This window comes from Rhinolophus sinicus, chromosome 16 (genome assembly GCF_057876585.1).
Source record: "Rhinolophus sinicus isolate RSI-liver-muscle chromosome 16, RSI-T2T, whole genome shotgun sequence".
Classification (NCBI taxonomy): Eukaryota; Metazoa; Chordata; class Mammalia; order Chiroptera; family Rhinolophidae; genus Rhinolophus; species Rhinolophus sinicus.
This window is the reverse complement of record NC_142516.1, coordinates 30,205,277-30,225,045: the sequence shown is the minus strand read 5'-3', so window position 1 is coordinate 30,225,045 and position 19,769 is coordinate 30,205,277. Positions and strand designations below refer to the sequence as shown.

The window sequence follows — 19,769 nt, the reverse complement described above, 5'->3', positions numbered from 1 at the left end:
AGGGTCAGAGACCCTCAACCTGAACCCAGACTAAGCCTGAGCAGTGCTCCTTCATTGCCCCCCACGGCTTCTCCCACAGGCCCCTAAGCAGGTACTGTGTCTGTGTGTCTGTGTGTGTGTGTGTGTGTGGGGGGGGTATTTTTAAATGATCTACAGCACAGCTTGTTCCAAATCCCCAAGACGCACCCTGTTTTGGGTCCAGCTGTTCCTGCTTATCAGTGTTTTAACCATCCAACCACAGACCAGTGCAGGGAAATGCCACAGTCCTTCAACACGAGGGCTCCAGTGGTCTTTCTTTTATTCAGCAATGAGACGGTTCTCTTCTACCACTAAAGAACTAAGGAGTAGAAAATGTCACACCCCAATGGCTACAGGAACAGACTTTATAATAAACAACCTAACTCATTTGTCTCTGATTTTTAGACTGTGACTGCAAGTTGACCTTCGATTTCACATTGAAACCAGCCTTTGAAATTCAAATATCCCGGATCTTCCAAGGAAGCCAGGCCTCTTCCTACAAGGGGAGCCCTGACTTCCCAGTTTGAAATGTTTAAAGGGAAGCTGGGGTAGGACAAGAACAAATGAATGCCTTGTTTCGTTTCGGTGCCCTTCATAGATCTAAAGTCCCTTCCCCATCCATACTTACAACACGGCCATCAGAAAACTCCAAGAGAAAGTGATTCTCTAAATGAAAGTGTACAACTGAAATCTGCTTTGAGGAAGAAATATATGAGCACGACAAACTACAGGCTGCTGAACCTGAAGGGACCCAATACTCTGAAGTGCTAGCGAGGTTGTAGAGAAATAGGTAAAACCAGAATAAACCATTAAAAGCAAAGGGGTATGACATTTTCTGGGATAACCATTCCCCAAAGGATCAGACAGGCATAAAAAAGGCATTTCTAATTTAGGGGGAAAGACATTGGATCGTACAAAAAATAATCAAGAGTGTGCCCTACCCCCATCCACTGACTATAACTTCTTACTTCCAAACTGTTTAATCAGCATCCCTCTGTGAGCCGTCACTACCAGCAATTTCTGCTTCCTCTGGGGCTTCACGTCTAATAATCTTTCAGGTCTCCTCAAAACAAAGGGTTTGCCTGGATAGAGAAATTTCCTCTGCCTTTTCAAACCCAGACCCACTTCTGCCCTAGTCTGCGGATGACAAAGAATCAATACCAAGGGCGCAGGCAAAAGTCAAGGAGGGGTGGGACGTGGGGAAGGAAAGCCAGACCCCAGATGCAGGCCAGGTTTGGGGTCTGCACACTGACAACGTTTAGGCCAAGGCCTGTGTGTGGAATCTGGGCCTGGACAGTGTTCTCAGCTGGCCTGTGGGTGACTAGGAAGTGATGACACCAATTCCCACCATCTTGTCACTTTGCAGTCACACCAGCGATGGCTTTCAGGCAGATACTGAGGCCGGCAGAAGCCAGGCAAGCAGGAGCCAGGAGGAGCTGAGTGACAGCTGAATTCCCCAGCATGTGTCCCAACAAGCGAGGGGCAAGGGCCCCCTGCGCCGGACTGATGGCATGTTATTCCTGGTCTTTATTTACAAAGCATCTCTTCTGGACTTGGAATGTGTACTCTGATGGCCAGAGGGGCCTGAGTCAGTCGTGCCTGTGGAAGAAATTGGCCAAGGAGCCTCAGGGGGCCCCCTCGATTGAGCCCAGCAAACATCTCTTCATCAAGGCTAATGTCTCTTCCCCTCTGGGGACCTAAAGGCCCCTGAGCACTTACTGCTTCTTACAGAGCTTCTCTCCGTGGAGGACGTCCTCTAAAGGTCAGCATTGCAGCATCTGTCACAGCCTCACTGTTCCCTTCTGGTTCCCTTCTGAAGGCTCTGGCTACACCACCAGCAGCTTTACGTACATCTATCTGCCTGGATATCCTGCAATGCCTCCAACTCCCTGAGGTGCAGCCATCAGACGGGGGAGCCGAGCCTGGGTCTCAAGGTCAGGTGCCTCGCTGTCGGCCCCCCAGAACAAACACTACCTACTCCCCCACCTCCTTCCTCCCACACAGCTTTCCTCATGGACGGGCTCCACTCGGTGGCTTTGTCTTTTTCTGCTCCGTGTTCCTGCAGAAACAAGCAGCTGAGGTGCTGTCTGGTTTGTACAAGGCCTCCTCCTGCCTAGCTCTCCCACCAGAAAGACCACTGATGGAGATGTACCTCCATTCCTGACGCAGACCCTGGGACCCCAGGCACACAATCCATCTGACTCTGACAGAATGTGGACAAACTCCCAAAGAGGGCATCTCAGCTATTGACAATAGCCATCCAGAAAAATCTATCCCCTTGATAAATGCTGGGTCAATTTCCCTCCATTAAGCAGTGTCATCCGAGGGCTGCCTGAGCAGTCCGTCGCAGTATTTCACTGTGTGAGGATGCAGGCTGGGGTCAGGCCCTTGCTGTCTCTGCCTAAAGCATTTGCTGTCCTCCTAACTGGGGTCCCCACCTCCAGGCTCAGCTTAGGCCTTCCCACCCCCACCTTCTCACCCGTTCTCTTAAGCTGCAGACAGACAGGTTTTCCTAAAGCACAGCCCTGACGCTGTCACTCCCTTGCTCTACCATCTTTCATCACTCAGAACGAAGACCACACTGTGGCCCGGCCCTTCAGGGCTTCCAGCACCTGGCATCATCACCCATTCCAGCATCTCTTCCTATGTATCTTTTCACAGATTCTCCTTCAGTCACTTGGGACCATTCACAGGGCCCCTTCCTAGGATAACCCCTTCATATCCACCAATTTCTATCCATGAAGACCCAGCTCCTGTGCCACCTCCTCCATGAAGCTTTCCTGATATTCCTTTGGCACCATTATCCTGAGAACACATATAAAGAGTGCACGGCTCAAACCAGATGCTTTCTCAACAGTAGAGAACTATGGTTTTTAAATGGCTCTGGTGTCATGGTTTGGGGACCACCACGTGATACAGAACTGGTGACCTCAGTCACTGATTTCTATAGCTGTGTAGTACAGAGGTGAAGGGCAGACAGAAGCCAGACTGACTGCCTGGGCTCAACCCCCTATACAGGTCTGCCCATTACTAGCTGTGTTACCTACAAGGCACTAAAAACAAAACAAAACAAAAGCCGCCGTTTGCCTGTTTCCCCCTCTGTAAGATGGTGCTCTTAATAGAGCATACCTCCTAGGGAGTGTTGTGGGATTCAGTGAGTTCATAAAGCACTTAGAACAGAGCAGTGAACCACGTAGGGTTTTCACTTCTACTGTCCAGCCACAGGGAATCATGGGTGAACTGCAAACCGACTGTCAAGACAAGGACAGTCACTTTCTGAGCACGACCTCACCAGGCCAGAACCGTCAGCCCCACTGGCTTGACTGTGGCATAGGAAGCCCAGCACTCCAGGCTGGGCGCAGGCCCAGGACAGACTGTGGCCAAAACAATATAAAAACATTCCTAAAGCTCTTCCTCGATTCCAGGCTTTGTGCTCAGCCATTGAAACAAGTGACTTGATGGAATCCTCACGATGGCCCTGTGTCCTGGCCCTGAACCTCATCTCCGGATGCTTCATCATCTGTAAAAGGGGGATTTTAACAGGACCATGTCAAAGACCTGCCGTGAGGGTCATACAAGAAAAGTGTCACGTAGGTGCCAGGCACAGAGTGAGCAGCCAGGAAACGCCACCTATTATTACAGTAGGACGGGGGGTGGGGGGTGGGGGGTGTATTCCAGCCCAGAAGTTAATCACTTGTCCCAAGTTACTAATTACTAGCTACTAACCTGGCCAAGAACTAAGGCCAGGTTTGAGCCCAGGTTTCTAACCCCAAAACCAGTGCTCACTTCACATCACCCCAGTGGATACCATTAGGGTCCTGCCATGTTTGGGCCAACAGCTCTGGGCACCTGTGGTGTGTGGCTTTGCCGACTACCCCCAGAAACAGCAAAGAACCAGGAGAGAGAATACCTGGCCCCCGACACCCTGCCACTCTCAGCTGGGCAAATTCTGTTCTACTTGCTACCTGCTCAGGGCTGAAGGCCTGGATGGCAAGATCCCACCTGCTCCCCTGGAATTTACCTACTGCTCCCGTACTGTCTTTGCTATGAGACCCCCAAGTCCACCTGGGAATCCGGACCCTGCTCTCCAACTGGTCTCGTGTTGGCACAGTTAACTGCTCAGTGCCAACCCCAGCCTACCTGCTCAGGCCCACCACCTCCTGCCCTCTTGGACTAGGGGTCCACTTGTGATTCTGGAGGGTCTTTGCCCTTAGCAGCTACTGTCCTGGCTGGGAATCTGGCTCCAGGAAATGTTACAGCCTGAAGTTTCCACCTGCGTTTGAAGATGTAATCACGTATCTGAGGGTCGTTATGTGGAAGAAGTAAGGTTAGACTGGTTCTCCTTGACCTCGAAGAATTCAACTAAAATCATAGAATCAGAAAATAGTAGTAGAATCGGGGGTGGCTGGTTAGCTCAGCTGGTTAGAGCGTGGTGCTAATAACACCAAGGTTTCTGGTTCAATTCCCACATGGGCCACTGTGAGCTACACTCTCCTTAAAAAAAAAAAAAAAGCAATAAAAATGTCCCTCATTAAAAAAATTAAATTAAATTAAAATAGTAGTAGAATGTACAGAGAGAAAGCGATCAGCCAGCAGAGTTCCTGTAAACACCAGGCACTTAACAAACTTGTGCTACATGGGAGTGAAGAGCAGAAAAACTTGTAAGCCCAGCTCTGCAAAGGAGTGGGGGGTTATGTGACCTGGGAGGTGACAAATCATCACTGGAAGTTTCCAGGCCTAGATGCAGGAAGGTTGGACTGGGTGATCCCCAGACTCCTCGGGAACCCTAAGGTCCAGCACTACAGCTTTCAATCTTGGCTACAGATCAGAACCATCTGGGGATCTTCTAAAAATACGAATGCCCAGGCTCTAGCTCTAGAAAAAGAGGTGTCATTAGTCTAGGGTAGAGCCCAGGGAACTCAAAATTTTGAAAAATGCTCTCTAGGTGATTCTAATGTACTGCCTGGGCTGGTCTACAGTACAGTGACGTGGTGTGACGCACAGTATAGTGAATTAGGTAGACACCCTCAGCCTCTTAGAACCACAGAAATGTTCATAGGTGTTCAAAAATCTGCTTTTTTTTCTTGATTTACTCCCTGTGAATACTCCTGGACTTAATCTAGTCCATCAACACCAATTCATTAATGTCAGAAACCTCACAGCAGACACTGTAGGACAGATTATCCTGACACTGGCCTGAGCCAGAAAAAGAAAATCCAACAGGGGTTCTTGAAAGGGTGTCTCCCTGATTGAAGATACAGGACTTCTGGGTTGAGGGGCCAGAAACCGTTGGGGTGGGGGAAGAACTCTGTGAATTCACATCACTTGAATTAGACTTTGGTGGGTGGGAAAAAAATTTAAGTGACCAAAATAATGTAGTCCCCACAGGCCACCCCACGAGTCTGAACTCTCCCCGCCACAGTCTCCTCCACGGCTGCCCCCACCCCCCTGAGGCTCCAGGGCTTCTCTTCTTTCCTCAGAGTCATTCACAGGTCTCTCTCTATCTTGAAGTTGAACTCTTTCTGGCTTGGGTGAGAGATACAGGAGGTCCTCCAATAACCTCCTTTTGTTCAACATTGTTTCAATGCAATAATGAGATGCCTAGGAACTTAAGTCTTGTGTTTATCAACTAGCCTATGGTAAAACTGGTTTCCTGTTAGTTCAAGTCACACACTTATCCACAACATGACTGCACCCCTGGGCCTTTCCGATATCCCCACCTGGGCACTGAGTTAGCGGGCTGGGGCTCACTCATCTCCATAGTCTGCAGGATTTGCTCGCCCAGTGTGGGAACGTGGTAGGTTTCTGAAAAATGGATGCTGCACGGGTGACGGAATGTTGCATCCCTTTCTCCACAAAAGTCATCACATGAAAGCTGAACAGACACATCCAGTTAAGACCATACAGGCAGGCAGACCAGTTAGTGGTCGTCCCCAATACACCGAGACAGCTGGCCCATCTGGCCGAGGAAGGGGAAGCCAACCCCAGAGGGGAGCAGAGGCTCTCCTGCCCCCATGCCACCCACAGCGCCAGGTCTAGCATCCAAAGATGGAGCACTAATACCCAGTTACTTCCCTCAGGTGTCACAGTGAATGTATAATAACAAGCTCATGGGTGTCTGCAGATGAAAAGCTTCATTTTATAATGACAAGGTGAAATCGTCACTATCATTACAGCTGATGCGACCTAAACGCAGTCAGGGCGAGACAGAGTCAAAGTATTTAAGTCTAAAAAAGGCACCTGACGAAATACAGACACATCATAGAATAAGCAATGAGGAGAGGGTGTCCAGACAGACTGGTCATCCAGAAAATGAAATTAAAACTCTATGTGATACCATGAAATCAAACGCCAGACACATTAAAACTTCAATATTTAAAAAAAGAAATCATTAAAGTATTAGAAGAAAAGAGGTAAATATAGGGGCAAGGAAGACTTTTTCAGCAGCGCATTCAAGAAATTATCAAGAAGAACATAAAGACTGATTTAACAGCAGAAAACCATTCAGTGTAAACAACAAGTCACCAGACACCAAACCTAAAGGCAAACTGAAAACTTGTAAAAACTACTCTACAACTCAAATGGCAGGCAACGGGCAGCCATCCTTAATCCACACAAAGAGTTCTTACAAATCAACAAGAAGATAAACCCCAAGTAGAAAGGCTGGACAGAAGATAAAAGTACACAGTTTTAGAAAAGAAACAAATGGTCAATGTACATATGCATGACTAACCCAAGAATTTGCAAATGAAACTAAATTGCACTAGAATAACACAGGCATAAACTTGTAAAGTCTTTCTACAACACAATTTGAAAGCATGTATCAAAGCATGTTACCTTCTTATGCAACAGTTCTTCTGGGAATCAATCAGGGAAATCTTCACAGACTTAGGTAAAGAATTAAGTTACAAAGATGTTCATTAAAGCACTGTTCAATTAGTGAAAACTAGGGGGAGCCTAACTACACAAACAGAACGCTACACAGCCATTAAAGAACTATTGTTGAATGTTTAAGAGAATGTAGACATCTTTCCATGTCTTCAAGCAAAAAGAAAATAAATATATTACTCAACTTTTGTGGAGGGAAAAGTATGTGTGTGTATTCAAAAAAAAGGCTAGGTGGACAGTGAAATGTTAACGGTGGTTTCCTTGAATTATAGAATCAGAGTTGGTTTCTGTTATAGTTTTGCTTATCTGCATTTTCTATACCAAACCTGTCTTAGTTTTGTTACAAGGGGAAGAGAAAAGTTCACATAGAGAGAAACATTGAAATATATGGAAAAATCCAAGCGTGTAGTGCTGAGGAATTGCCAACTCCCAAATACCCCCCACGGAAGGGCAGGTAGGGGCTGCTCCATTCCACAAATGCCACGCAGGCCCCAAATCACGTGTGTGCCTTTGGAATGTACCGGAGGGATTGTGGGGCTGCCTGGCTTTCTGGGAGCGCACATCCAACAAAACAGTGACGCTTCACTGTGGAGAACTTTCTGGTCATTTTCATGTTTTGAATTTTGCCAGGGCCTGGAGAAATAGGAAAGTTCCATTCCTTCCTACTTGTGTGAGCCTCTACCCCCGGAGCCCACGCTTCAGTGAGCTCCATATAAGGGAGAACTCGCCCAACAATCACAAGTGCTCAGCCATGAAATGCTCTGCTTAGCAGAACGGGCAAGCCTAAGCCCTGTCTCTGGAAACGTAACCATGGCGCTCACCTTCACCCACCTGGATGCCCAGCTCGTGCTCACAACACACATTGTAACTCAGCAGGGGGCCTCTTTCGAATTTGGAGAATTGGGGTCATTTTAGACCAGTGGCAGTGGAGGCCCTTCATATCCAACCCCCTGCCACCTTCCTCTATCACCTGCCGTTACACCAAGTAATCCCCAGATTCTGGCCACACCTGCACACGCAGCATGGCTCCGCTTCCAATCTCGGGCACTATGGACAGGATCCCTTCTGTCTGGGATGCCTCACCTGCACCATCCTCTGAACCCACCTCCCCTACCCATACGGCCTCTTCTTCTGGGTGGTTTATTTCTCCCAGCCCCAGACAAAGGCCACCCAAGCCTTCTCTGGGTTCTCAGGAACTTCCCGGCCCTGGAGGGCAGAACATGTCTTGCTTCTAGTCCCAGGAACCAGTTACTGGACCAACTCCATTGGCAAAATTGTAACTGCTCCTTCGGGGTCCTCCCCATCTCAGCTAATGGCCTCTCATTAGCTCAGGCCAAAACCTGGGAGCCATCCTTGGCTCTTCCGCTCACCTCACATTTTATCTGTCAGCAAATCCTGCTGCTCTGCCTTCACATGTCCTGAATCCAGTCTCACTGGCACTCCAGTTCCAGTGGCTGCAGGTCCCCCAGGCTGGTTTCCCTACTTGTGCCCTCCAGTCTAGTCTAGGCAGCTAGCGCAATCTTCTCAAAACCCAAGTCAGAGCACCTCAGAACCGTCCACAGACTTCCATCTCACCCTTCTGCTGCCTCCCAGGCCTGACACCCTCGCCCTGCTGGTCCCACCTCTCAGCCCTCACCTGCCCCTCTTCCTCCTCACCTGCTACGCTCAGCTCAGTCGCGCTGATCGCCCTGAAGCACCCAGGGCATGCTCCAGCCTCAGGCTTTTGCCCTAACTGTTCCCTTGCCTGGAATTCTCTTCTCCAGGAAAGCCCTGACTCATACCACATCCTTGGGCAAAGCCCTCTCTGAGCACCCCTCTAATACAGCACTCCACCCCAAACTCTGGCCCACCCTAGCCTCTTTATCCTGCTTTACTTTCCTCCACACTCTCTATCGGACATATCACATTGGCTTCACTCCTCTGCTGAGAGGGAAAACTCAGGGGAACAGGAATTTGTGTCTGTTTTGTTCACTGCTGTATCGCCAGCACGTAGCAGGCTCTCAACAAGGTCTATTGAACAAATGAATGAGGAGAAAGGACCTGGTACGTACAGGCTCTCACGGCCCAGCCAAGGACTCGGGGTGCAGCCTGTAGCTGAAGGCACAGCAGTAGGTGAGCAGTATCTACCTCCCCGCACCCCACCCACCTGTCAAGTCACTTCTCCCCTCACGCGCCTCGGGAAGCCCCTTCCTGACCCTTACTCTTAAGTACTGCTTAGAAAACACAGAGCCTGAGTCCTTCCCAAGGGCCCTGACTCATTCTCTCTCCATCCCTTGGACCCACCTCCAAGATCCTTCCTCTACAGCATAATGGGAAATCCAGACAGAGCTCCCCATGGAGAAAATGGAAAGGAACTGAGTGATTTAAAGGAAAATTCAATTCTTCCTGGCTCAGCAATTGAGAAAGCACAAACTCTCAGGAAGCTAGTGCCTCTGAAAGTGAAACATTAATAGAAATATTACTGGAAAATACCAAACAGGAAGAGAAGGAAAATTCCATTGTGGAAGCAAGGTCCTCTGTCCATCCTCCTTAATGGTCTCGGGAAAGTGTTTCAGAATCAAAACATGGAAAGAACTGGAAACCAATCAGGCTATCACCCTTCCTGTGGACTGGAGCTTTGGCCAAACCTCCTCCATCCACATCACCCTGGCACAAAGGTCACCCGGCTCAGAACACAAGGTCAACACACTGGCCACTAGCTGAGCCAGTACCTACTGTGAGGCAGGGCAGACTCCCCGGAGCCTCAGTTTCTCCATCTGTAAAATGGGGGATTACAACATCTTTCTCAGATGTGATTCTGAGATCAAATTAATTATGGGTGTGAAATGCCCTTTAAGCTGTGGACTACTTACATAAATGTAGGAATCAGTTGCTCCGACAATACTAACAGAAGGGATTTTTATAAAGGGTAAGTTTAGTTGCAAATAAAGTATGACATTGTGCAGCCTGAGTTGGCATAGCATTTAAACAAAGACTCTTGATCTGGCTTCAAATCTCATGTCATGCGGGGTCTCAGCTCCCGCTCCCCACATAAGAACGCAGGATATGGTGAGGCCAAAAAGGAACACCCCTGAAGCCATAGATAGGGGAGTCATTCCACTATAGTCACGCTGGCAACTGGGTTGGAGACACAGGAAGCAAACATCCGCCAGCACCCCAACAAGGGGTCTTCCTGCACCAGTCTTGCTTGAAAGCTGCAATCCGCGCTTGCCAGCTCAGCTACCATCTTCTTGCTAGCCCCCATTTTTCTGCTAGGCGTAGCCACGGCAGTTATATTAGTGGCCAATGGCTCACTGGTTATAGCTGACGGCCAACTAGCCACAGCTGATGGCCATCCAATCACAGTTGATGGCCGTTTACTACTCGAGTGAGCACCTTTCCACATGAGGCCGAGAGCCTGGAAACTGCACTCCTGGCTCTGTCCCCACACTCACCTCTGCCAATTACTGGCAGTATGCCCTTAGACAAGTTACTTAACCTCTCTGTGCCTCAGTTTTCTCACACCTAAAATGGGAATGACAAAATAGCACCTACCTCAAAGGACTTTGGTAAGGTGTAAAAGAGCTAACGCATATCAAACACATAGAACAGTGCCTGGCTTACATTACGTGCCATGAAAATACTAATATTAGTACTGCAGAAAGCTCCCAATTCAAATGACTCCTCTTTGTTTATTCAAATGCCTCCTTCAAGAAGCCTTCCCTGTTTCCCTCATTTGAATGAATCTCCTCCTCACACTGCTTCTCCTTTGGCTCCACGGAATCAAGGCTCTGCCCAGAACAGCCTCTGGGCAACGATGGCTCTGAGCTCTTTGTTTATGGATAAATTCTGCTGTACAGATCTGTGTTCCGACCTTGGTTCCTATGATCTCACCAGAAGGTAAGCACTTCCTGTCGCCCAGCTCATCCTTGTATCCCCACAGCGCTTGACAGTGGCCTGCATATGGCAGTGCCTCAGCCTACACAGGCCAAACAGATTACGAAGCCAGGGTGGCAGAGACGACCGCGGCCTGTCTGCATCCTGCAGGAAACTCACCATCACCTCCACCCAACCTCAGAAAGCATCCCAGCTCTCTTGTTTCAAAGCCACAAATTCCCATTTATTTCCCACGGGCAAACCTGCAGTGCCCCCTCCCCCATGCCCCACAGGCCACCACCTATGGGATCTCCCAGCACAAGGTATGAAAGTCAGCTCCAAGCTAACCTGCCCGGGAGAGCACCTGACCACTGGCAAGTTCAGCTTTGCTAAATGCCCAGAGGAAGCCTCAGCAGTTTCTCATCAGCTGTTTAACACCTATTGTACGGGTCAGAAACGCTTTGAGGGCGGGAAGAGGACAGGGTCAAGCCTTGGAGGTTAAATCCAGGGAACTCAAGTCATGTTCTGAGAGGGTCAGATTAGAGAAAGGTCACCTGATCTCCTTTAAGGAAACTCAGATTCCTTGTTGATAAGGGCCAAGGTGCCACTAGTTTTTGCCCTAAAATAGCAAACATAGCCTTGCCAATCTTAACACCAAGGGAGGGAATGCTTGGTGTTGGTGTTAGAATGAGAAGACGTGACAGTTACAAGATAGGTTTTGTGCAGCTGTATCTTGGGAAGCACCAACTCTGTGTGCAGAATTTCTCTGTAAAAGAACTCAAGTGCTGTGTTAACATCTCATTTACGACACTCAGAAGCGGATGGGGGAGGGAGAGAGAAAAGCCAGCTCTGGGGTCTCTTCTGGAGACCACCGAAGCCCAGACTGAAAGGTATGGGATTTAGGGGTACAAGAAGAGAAAGACTAAGTAAAGGGGATGAAGAGATACATACCACACACTTTGATAAATATCAGATTTACCATCTCCATTTAAATCGTGGAAAATAGTGGAACAAATTGATAAAAGCATTTAGGCTATGAATTCAGACTACATAAATGTAATCGTGGCTCTCTTATTTGGTAGCTGTGTGACATTAGGCAAGTCATTAATCTCTAAGCCTCAGTTTCTTTATCCATAAAATGGGGGTAATACTACTTGTAGCAGATAAACGACACTGAAGGCCCCAGTTGATGGCCTGCCTGTATCCCTGCCCTTTGCCATGGGAGTCGGCAGCTCCTCCTCTCTCCTCAAATCCTGGCTGGCCTATGACCTGCTTTGGCCACCAGAATGCAGACGGCACAGTGTCCCAGTTTCCAACCTCAAGGAACCTTACGGGCTTCCTCTGTTCTTTCTTGGAACCCAGCCATCAACGTAGGAACAAGGCTAGCCTGCTGGAGGCTGAGAGACCACATGGAACAGAGCTGAACTGTCTCAGCCAAGGCCATCCTACACCAGCTGACCCCGACATGTGCGAGAGCCCAACAGGACCAGCAGAAACGTACACCTACCCCACACTGACCACAGGTACCTACCTGAGTGAGCCCAGCGGAGACCAGAAACTACTCAGTTGACATGTGGACTCACAGACAATAAAAAAAAGGCTAATTATAGTTTAAAGCAGGGGTTGGAAACTACAGACCACAGGGCAGCTGCCTATTTTTATAAATAAAGTTTCACTGGAACACGGCTATGCCCTTTATATATTGTCAATGGCTGCTTTCAAACTACAATGGCAGAGCTGAATAGCTGTGATGGAGAATGTCTGGCCTGCAAGCCTAAAAATATTTACTATCTGGCCCTTTATAAAAAGTTTGCTACCCCCTGGTTTAAAACCATGAGTTTGGGGTGATTTGTTATGCAGCAATAGCTAACTGATACAGTACCTAAACCTTTTCCAGGGTATTGTGAGGATTAAATAATCAATTAAGTGAAGCCTGGAGAATATGTTTCTCTTCTGGGAAATCACTGGGAAAAACTGGAAGCAATATGCAGCATTTCTCTCACACTACTTTCAAGGATACAGTACTTCAAAGGAGAAGGTGTCACAAGCCAAATTATGGGTACCAAGTGTGGCCCTTACCTTTTCAATCAATTGCTTTCTAAGAACTGGAGAATGTGATAGTTAACCAAATGGAAATGACTGACAACAAATATTTGACCCGGGTGTTAATCACGATATACATCAATGATTTTATGTGAAAAGGACCAAAAGACAAATCACTACTCCCCAGCCAGGCACATGAGACACTCTATTCCATTTGTGGCTCCAACCCCCTCTGCCATCCCCCATCATGCCTGCCCTGCTGAGCCATTCTCTTCCAAGCCTCCAGGCCTAGGCAGTTGTTCTATCCCTTCTGCATGGAGAGCCATTCTCCCCATTTCCCTGCCTAGGGCACTCCCACTCATCCTTCCAGACTCAGCTCAAATGGCACCTCCTCCTGAAAGCCTTCTTTGACTTCCCAGAGTTGAGGCCATCCCAGCCCTTTGCACACACTTCTGTTCTGGCATTTCTTGGGTCGCAATAGTGTCTAATTAGCTGCATCTGTCTTCTAGACTGGCTCTTGTGAAGCTGGTATTCAACTGCAAACTGAGAAGCTTCCTTCTTGGAAAGCTGGCCACCACTTATTCTAAATTCTCCTTGCTTAGCAGGCTTCTCAGAAACTGTTTGCTAAATGTTTTTTGAAAAAAAAGAAAGCAGGGGTTAGACAGGATATTATTTATTCCTTAGGAAACATATTTAACCTAAGTCTGTGGATGCTGACAAAATATAAAGTGTTGGTACACATTAGCATGTATTTAAAACTCGGGAAACTGATGTCATGATGCGTCTTGACTTTCTCAGCTGTGGTGGAAACATTTACTTAATGATAAAAGAAACAAGACTTCAGCAGAAAACATAACTGGATGAGACCTGTTACTCGCCGCTTTTGTCATCATTATTTTTTTATAATGACAACCTGAAGGAATAATATTTCTACCTACTAAAGGTTTAGTCTCTTCCCAGGAGCTCAGGCCCTCACTGTCTCTCCCCTGGACTATGCTACAGTTGTCCCCTAACTCTGACCCCATCTCACCCCAGACTGTGCAGCTGTTCACAGCCGGATGCTCCTCATCCATGACTCTGAGTCCATACTTTTCCTGGCTCAACAGTCTTCAAAGACTTCCCTAGGCGGTCCAAACTCAGGCCCCCATTTCTCTCACATTCCCCAAGTAAGACCCACTGCAACCAAGTTCTGGTTTCCAAGAACACACTCCACACTGAAGTTTGATACGCATACGGAATCACACATATATACCCACACGTATACAGACAGTTACATACACACACGTACACACATAGCACTGACACAGAAGTGCTCCTGCAGGCCGCAGTCACCCCTTTCTTTGCACTGAAATTCCATCTCTAGATCCAGCTCAGAGCTGCCTCCTAGGTGAAGACCTCACCAAATTCCCCAACACAAAAACACTGGGAGACAAATGATAAAAAGACAATGTGTGTCCGTCTCCTCCAGAGGCTTAGGCCAGAGACTACTGACAAGTCTTCTGCAGCCTTTTCTCCCTCCTCTCCTAGCTCGCCCTGGTACCAAGAGATCATTGAGCACAAAATAAGAACGGGTAAAAGCTGGCTATGGGGCGGCCAGATGGCTCAGTTGGTGAGAGCGCGAGTTCTGAACAACAGGGTTGCCGGTTCGATTCCCACATGGGCCAATGAGCTGCGCCCTCCACAACTAGAATGAAGGACAACAACCGATGGGTTCTGGAAAAACAAACTGTTCCCCAATTTAAAATAAATTAAGAAAAAAAAAGAAAAGAAAAAAAAAAAAGCTGGCTACATTGAAAACATAGTCCCTCTTCCACATGATTCAAAAACGGAAAATGCCCAAGACTAGATGCTGGCAGTGGCGGGGAAATCTGACCAGGTGTTGTGTGTGCCCCAGGACTCACCTGGGAGAACAGGAGGATGTCTAAGTGCATGACAGAGGTACTGAGGGAGGCAGGAGGGGGCCCCCAAAGACAATCCATGTTGGGGGTTGGTATTGGAGGCACTGAAAGGAGGATCTGTGGACGAACAGCTTCTACTCCATGCTATAGTAACTCTCAACTCAGACCCAACGTTAAAACCAAACACAGGGCCTGGCAGAGGGGCATGCAACAGCCCTACAGGTTCTTTTTTTCCCCACTACGGTGTGTCTCATGTTTTTAATATATTATTATATATTTTGAAGTTCCAAAAATTTATCATAACATTATCCTTATTTTATTTCAGCAAGAAGACACCTTTCCAGGGCGTATCTCCAGAGTGATTTTTTTTTTTGGTTTTGTTTTTTAATTAAAGTTAATGGGGATGACACTTGTTAGTAAAGTTACACAGATTTCAGATGTACAATTCTGTAATACATCATTTATATATCACATTGTGTGTTCACCACCCAGAGTCAGTTCTCTTTTCATCACCATATATTTGATCCCCTTTTACCCTCATCTCCCACCCCCCACCCCCCTTTACCCTCTGGTAACCACTAAACTATTCTCTGTGTCTATGAGTTTTTGTTTCTTCATTTGTTTGTCTTGTTCTTTTGTTGTTTTCAGTTTTATATCCCACATATCAGTGAAATCGTACAGTTCTCTGTTTTTCCTGTCTGACTTATTTTGCTTAGCATTATAATCTCAAGATCCATCCATGTTGTTGCATACAGGTTCTTATCCTATTCCCTAAAAACTGATAAAAGGAAGCTGGGCTGAGATTAAGTGGGGTGCTAGGAGTTCCGGATCCATGGGTGAAGGGCAGAAGGAAAGCTCTGGGGTGTTCAGGGCTGGATCTACAGCATGCCTTGCCTTCCTATAGTTGTCTGGCTAGAAATGTGAACACCAGGCTGCCTCCTGGCTACCTGAACAGGAATGGGGGTGGGTGCTGGCCTCTGATTAGGAGTCAGCCTCACATAGAGGGCATCCAGAGTCTCTGCATCCCCAAAACAGCTCCAACCAGAAGACCAAGAGGGAGGGTTAAGGAGAGGCCACTGTTATATTAGTGGTTGTCAAAGTGTGGCCCCAAGATCAGCAGCAAGAGATCACCTGGGAACTTGCCAGAAATGCACATTCTCAGGCCCCTCACCAGGCTCGGTGAACCAGGCACTGTGGGGTATGGGTCCCCACAATCTGTGCTTTAACCAGGCCTCCGGGTGCTGGTTTGAGAACCACTGACTAGTGTGACACTCCCTGGCCGTGTTAGAAAGAACAACTGGTGGTGGTGGCAATCCCTCAGCCTCCAGAAGGGGAACAACTTCTCAAAATATCAAAGGGCTCTAAGTCACAACCTAGTAGGTCAAATGCTGCCCAGTGATCTTTTCCAAGACACCATTTCTGCTCACATCACTTAGCAGCTAAATCCCTTCACTGGGCCGTCACTGCGCTTAGTTTACAAAGTCCTCCCTGACCAAACCCTGCTGCCCCTCTGTGGCCCTGCCCAACTCACAGCTCTCCATTCCAGCCACAGGGATTTTACCTGCAGCTCCCTAAAGCACCAAGCTCTCTTCCACAGCCAGCCATGGTCAGCACCCCTCCCCGATGACACAGCCCTCCCTGACCGCCCCCCCCCCCTTCAGCCCTCCTGTAACAGAAGGCCCTGTCATACACACTGGGGCCCGGCCCACAGCATTCGCAGACAGGGGCCTGCGAGGCCTGATCCGGCACCCAGCAGAGGAGGGCAGAGAAGACCCATAGGAAATACTTGATGGCAAGTCTTACACACACTTAACATCCCAGCAATAAAACATTATTCCTCAGTATTTGAAAGTCTTAATTGTAATTAGGAAAAAAGTGTTTACTAAAGTTTCAAAAGCCATAAAAGAAGACTTTCGTGAGCAGGCAGAACCACAGGTAGTGGGAGACAAACATCTGCCCACCTGGGCCCTCACCTCTCAGCTCCAGCCACAGGGACTTTAAATGCAGCTCCCTAAAGCACAGTCTCTCTGGGAGGTGGCCATGGAGTAAAAAGAGGGACACAGGGAGTCCAGCACGGCTGCCTGTAACCCTCTCCTGATAGCTAGGCCAGGCCTTGCTCACACCTTCCATACCCAGGAACTCCAGATTCTCCCAGGTCAGCACCTAGACAAGCCAGGGCCATGCAGAAGGTAGCAGGGAGCTTTTTTGGTGTTCCTGTCACAGATTCACCACAAACTCAGGAACTCCAGATTCTGGGTTTGGGGATGGTCCCCGAGAAATCTCCCCCTTCCCAAAGCAGCAGCTGGGTGGCCACTTGGCTCCCAACTCCTGGTCATCTATCTTGGAGCGGCATTCGGTGTGCTGAGGAAGCCCGCAGTCCATACTTCCGAGGTGTGTCCCCAAACTGGTCCTAGGGGGAGAGGAGGGATCTGCCAGACTACTCACACCACCTTCCGCAGAGCCAGTGGGGAAGGGATACTCTGGGGACCTGGGACCTCAGGGAGAGGAAGCCAGGCAGAAAAATTAAATGAGGGGCGTCCCTTACTCCTGTCAGTAAAACAAAAAAGATCCCTTTCCAAGCACCAGCTGGCAGGTAGGAGCCGGTCTCCCACCTGTCTGGACATCCCGGCCTAAAAGGAACTCAGACGCTTTATCAGTCTCCCCCAACCCACACCAAGGCAAAAGTTTACCTTTGGGGGCACGGAGGGGGAGAGACAAGAGGGCAGCAGCCTGACAGCCATCACAGGGCACTGGGCCTCAGATAGAATCAAAACACTGCCTTCCACCAGAAGTAGACAGAACAACTATTATTTTATGGGGAAAGGGAGGGTGTCACAGGAGTGCGAAGGGGGAGGAGAGGGCCCAGTCTGGCTGTAATTAACTGGCCTGCTTCAAAGAGGGGCTCAAGATGGCTTGATATGTAAGGGGGGGGGGTGGCTGTCACAAAGTCGTCTCCCTCATCCCTGGAACAGTATGGGGTGGGGGTGGGGTGGGGAAGGAAGGTGAGGATTGCCGGGGTGGGTGAGTCTCTTTCCTGCGGGCCCATTACTGAGCGGACCCCCTCTCGAGGGCGGCCGAAGGAACTGATCCGTCGAACTGGAGCGCTCGGAAAAGCAACTATTTCAAGCGGAAAAGCACGAAAGAGGGTTCCAGGGGGCAGCTCCAGTACAAAAGGCCACCCAGATTTGGAAACCTGGCGCGGGGGTAGGGGGGGTAGGAGGGGTGGGGGGAGCAGGGCATTTAGAGGGATTTACATATGCACGTTTAGAGACAGGCGGTCCGGATCTGCCACCAAGAATGATGTGTAATATGGGACGAGCCCCTTCTCAGCTCTGGATTTCAGTTTCCCATCTAAAGAGTCGGGGGAGTGGAGAAGAGGAGGTAAACAAGAGTAAACGCTCCTTTAAATACGTGACAGCTGTGACTCTCTGACTTTACTCCTCCGGGGCCGGAAGGGCTGGTTGGGAGTCCCTTTTTCTTGGGCAAGGCTGGGCGGGGCGCTCTCACCGGGCCACTTCCGAAGCGAGCACTTGGATGTGGGCTCAGAGAGGGAACGTTTTGGGAGCAGCAACGAAAAAGACTGTGTCAGGAGGCGACGATCCGGGGCAGAGCGCGTGCGAGAGGGCAGACTCCGGAAGGAGCGTGGGAGCCCTGACCCCAGGGACCTAGCAAGAAGTTGACATAGGGACTCGGAACCAAGGCGATCCCTCAGTTTCCCCGTGCGCACAGTGGCACATTGTGGAACCTTGGGTGAGGCCAAGGGGCGCCTTACCTTGTCCTTTTTGCCAGCCCCGCTGTCCTCCGCGGCCGAGGCAGCACACTTGTTGAGCAATTTCTTGCTTCCGCAGGCCGTCGGGCTCCAGGTGCGGCCGCCCGAGCAGGCGCCCCCCGGGGGGTCTCCGGCACTGCCAGCCGCGCTCTCCACCTTGATGAGGCGGTGCTTGGGAGAGATGTAGCGCACCTCCGCCGGCGTGGTTGGGCGCCGCTCGCTGCTGCTGCGGTAGAGGTGTGGGGAGCCGGAGGACGAGGACGAGGACGCCGCGGCGCCCGCGCCCGAGGAGGCACAGCAGCAGCCCGCGGCGCCCGACGCGGACGAGGCGGAGAAGGCGCGCTGGCCTCCGCCCGGCTCCCCGCCGCCGCCGCAGTAGTCTAGGCGGCACATGGCGCGCAGTTTGCGCAGCGACGAGCCAGGCCCGTTATAGGGGTCCTCGAAGTCGCGCTCCTTCTGTGCGCGATAGGCGCGGATTAGGTCGCTCGTGCTGCCGCTGTCGTCGGGCAGCGATCCCGACGAGGCGGAGAAACAAGAGGCGGCTGCCGGACCGCAGGACGCCGAGGCGGCCGCGGGGGCCTGCGGCACGGCCTGGGGGGGCTGCGAGGGCCGCTCTCCCCGGCGCCGCTGCTCGCGGTAGTCAGGCCGCGGCGGCTGCGGGGGGCTCTTGGTCTTGCTGTTGCCCAAACTGAAGTACTTGTTCAGCCACTTGGCCATGGCGAGAGGCCGCCTAGGGCCGCGGCGCGGGAGCCAGGTCCGCCGCCGCGGCCATTCGGGGGACAGCGCTGCCGCCCAGGACCCTCGGCGCCCCGGCCCCGGCGGGGGGCGTCCGGGGCGCCTGCTCCCGACTCCAAGTTCAAGTTCTCTCCGCCGCCTCCTGCCGGCCGCTCCCGAGCTCCAGCAGCTGCAGCACCGCCCTCCGCCTCCGCCGCGCGCCGCCCGGGCTTCGGATCTCGCGCCCCTTGCGGGCGCGTCTCATGGGATCCCGGCCCACGGCTCCGCCGAGAGCGAAAGGCCCGGGCGACTCCCGCCTCGGACGCTCTGGCCGTACACTCCGCCGCGGAGCGCCCTGCTGCCCCGTCGGAGCCGCAGCCTCCGCCTTGGCTGGGATCCGCGGCTGCTGAGGGAACTTGTCGGCGTCCTCGGCCCCCCTTCTTCCTTTCCGAGAGCGCTGGGGCGATCCCGGCCCCGCAGCCGGCGAGCAAGAGACGGAAGGAGGCAGCCGGCGCCCGGCCGAGCCCGCGCGCCCGTGCCCGTCCCGGCGGCGCCTGCCGCTACCGCTGCCGCCGCCTCCCGAA

The 19,769-nt window shown here is 50.6% G+C and overlaps 1 protein-coding gene across 2 annotated transcripts in view; it reads right to left on the bottom strand.

The window, feature by feature from the left end:
- The window catches only part of SHB (SH2 domain containing adaptor protein B), a 131,370-nt gene extending 112,147 nt beyond the window's left edge, over positions 1-19,223 (bottom strand). For both annotated transcript variants that reach the window (XM_019729169.3, XM_019729168.3), the window contains exon 1: positions 18,475-19,223. In XM_019729169.3, coding sequence (XP_019584728.1) covers positions 18,475-19,188 — 714 coding nt within the window. In that variant the 5' untranslated portion in view covers positions 19,189-19,223. The remainder of the gene's footprint in view (positions 1-18,474) is intronic.
- Between the last annotated feature and the right edge of the window lie 546 nt (positions 19,224-19,769).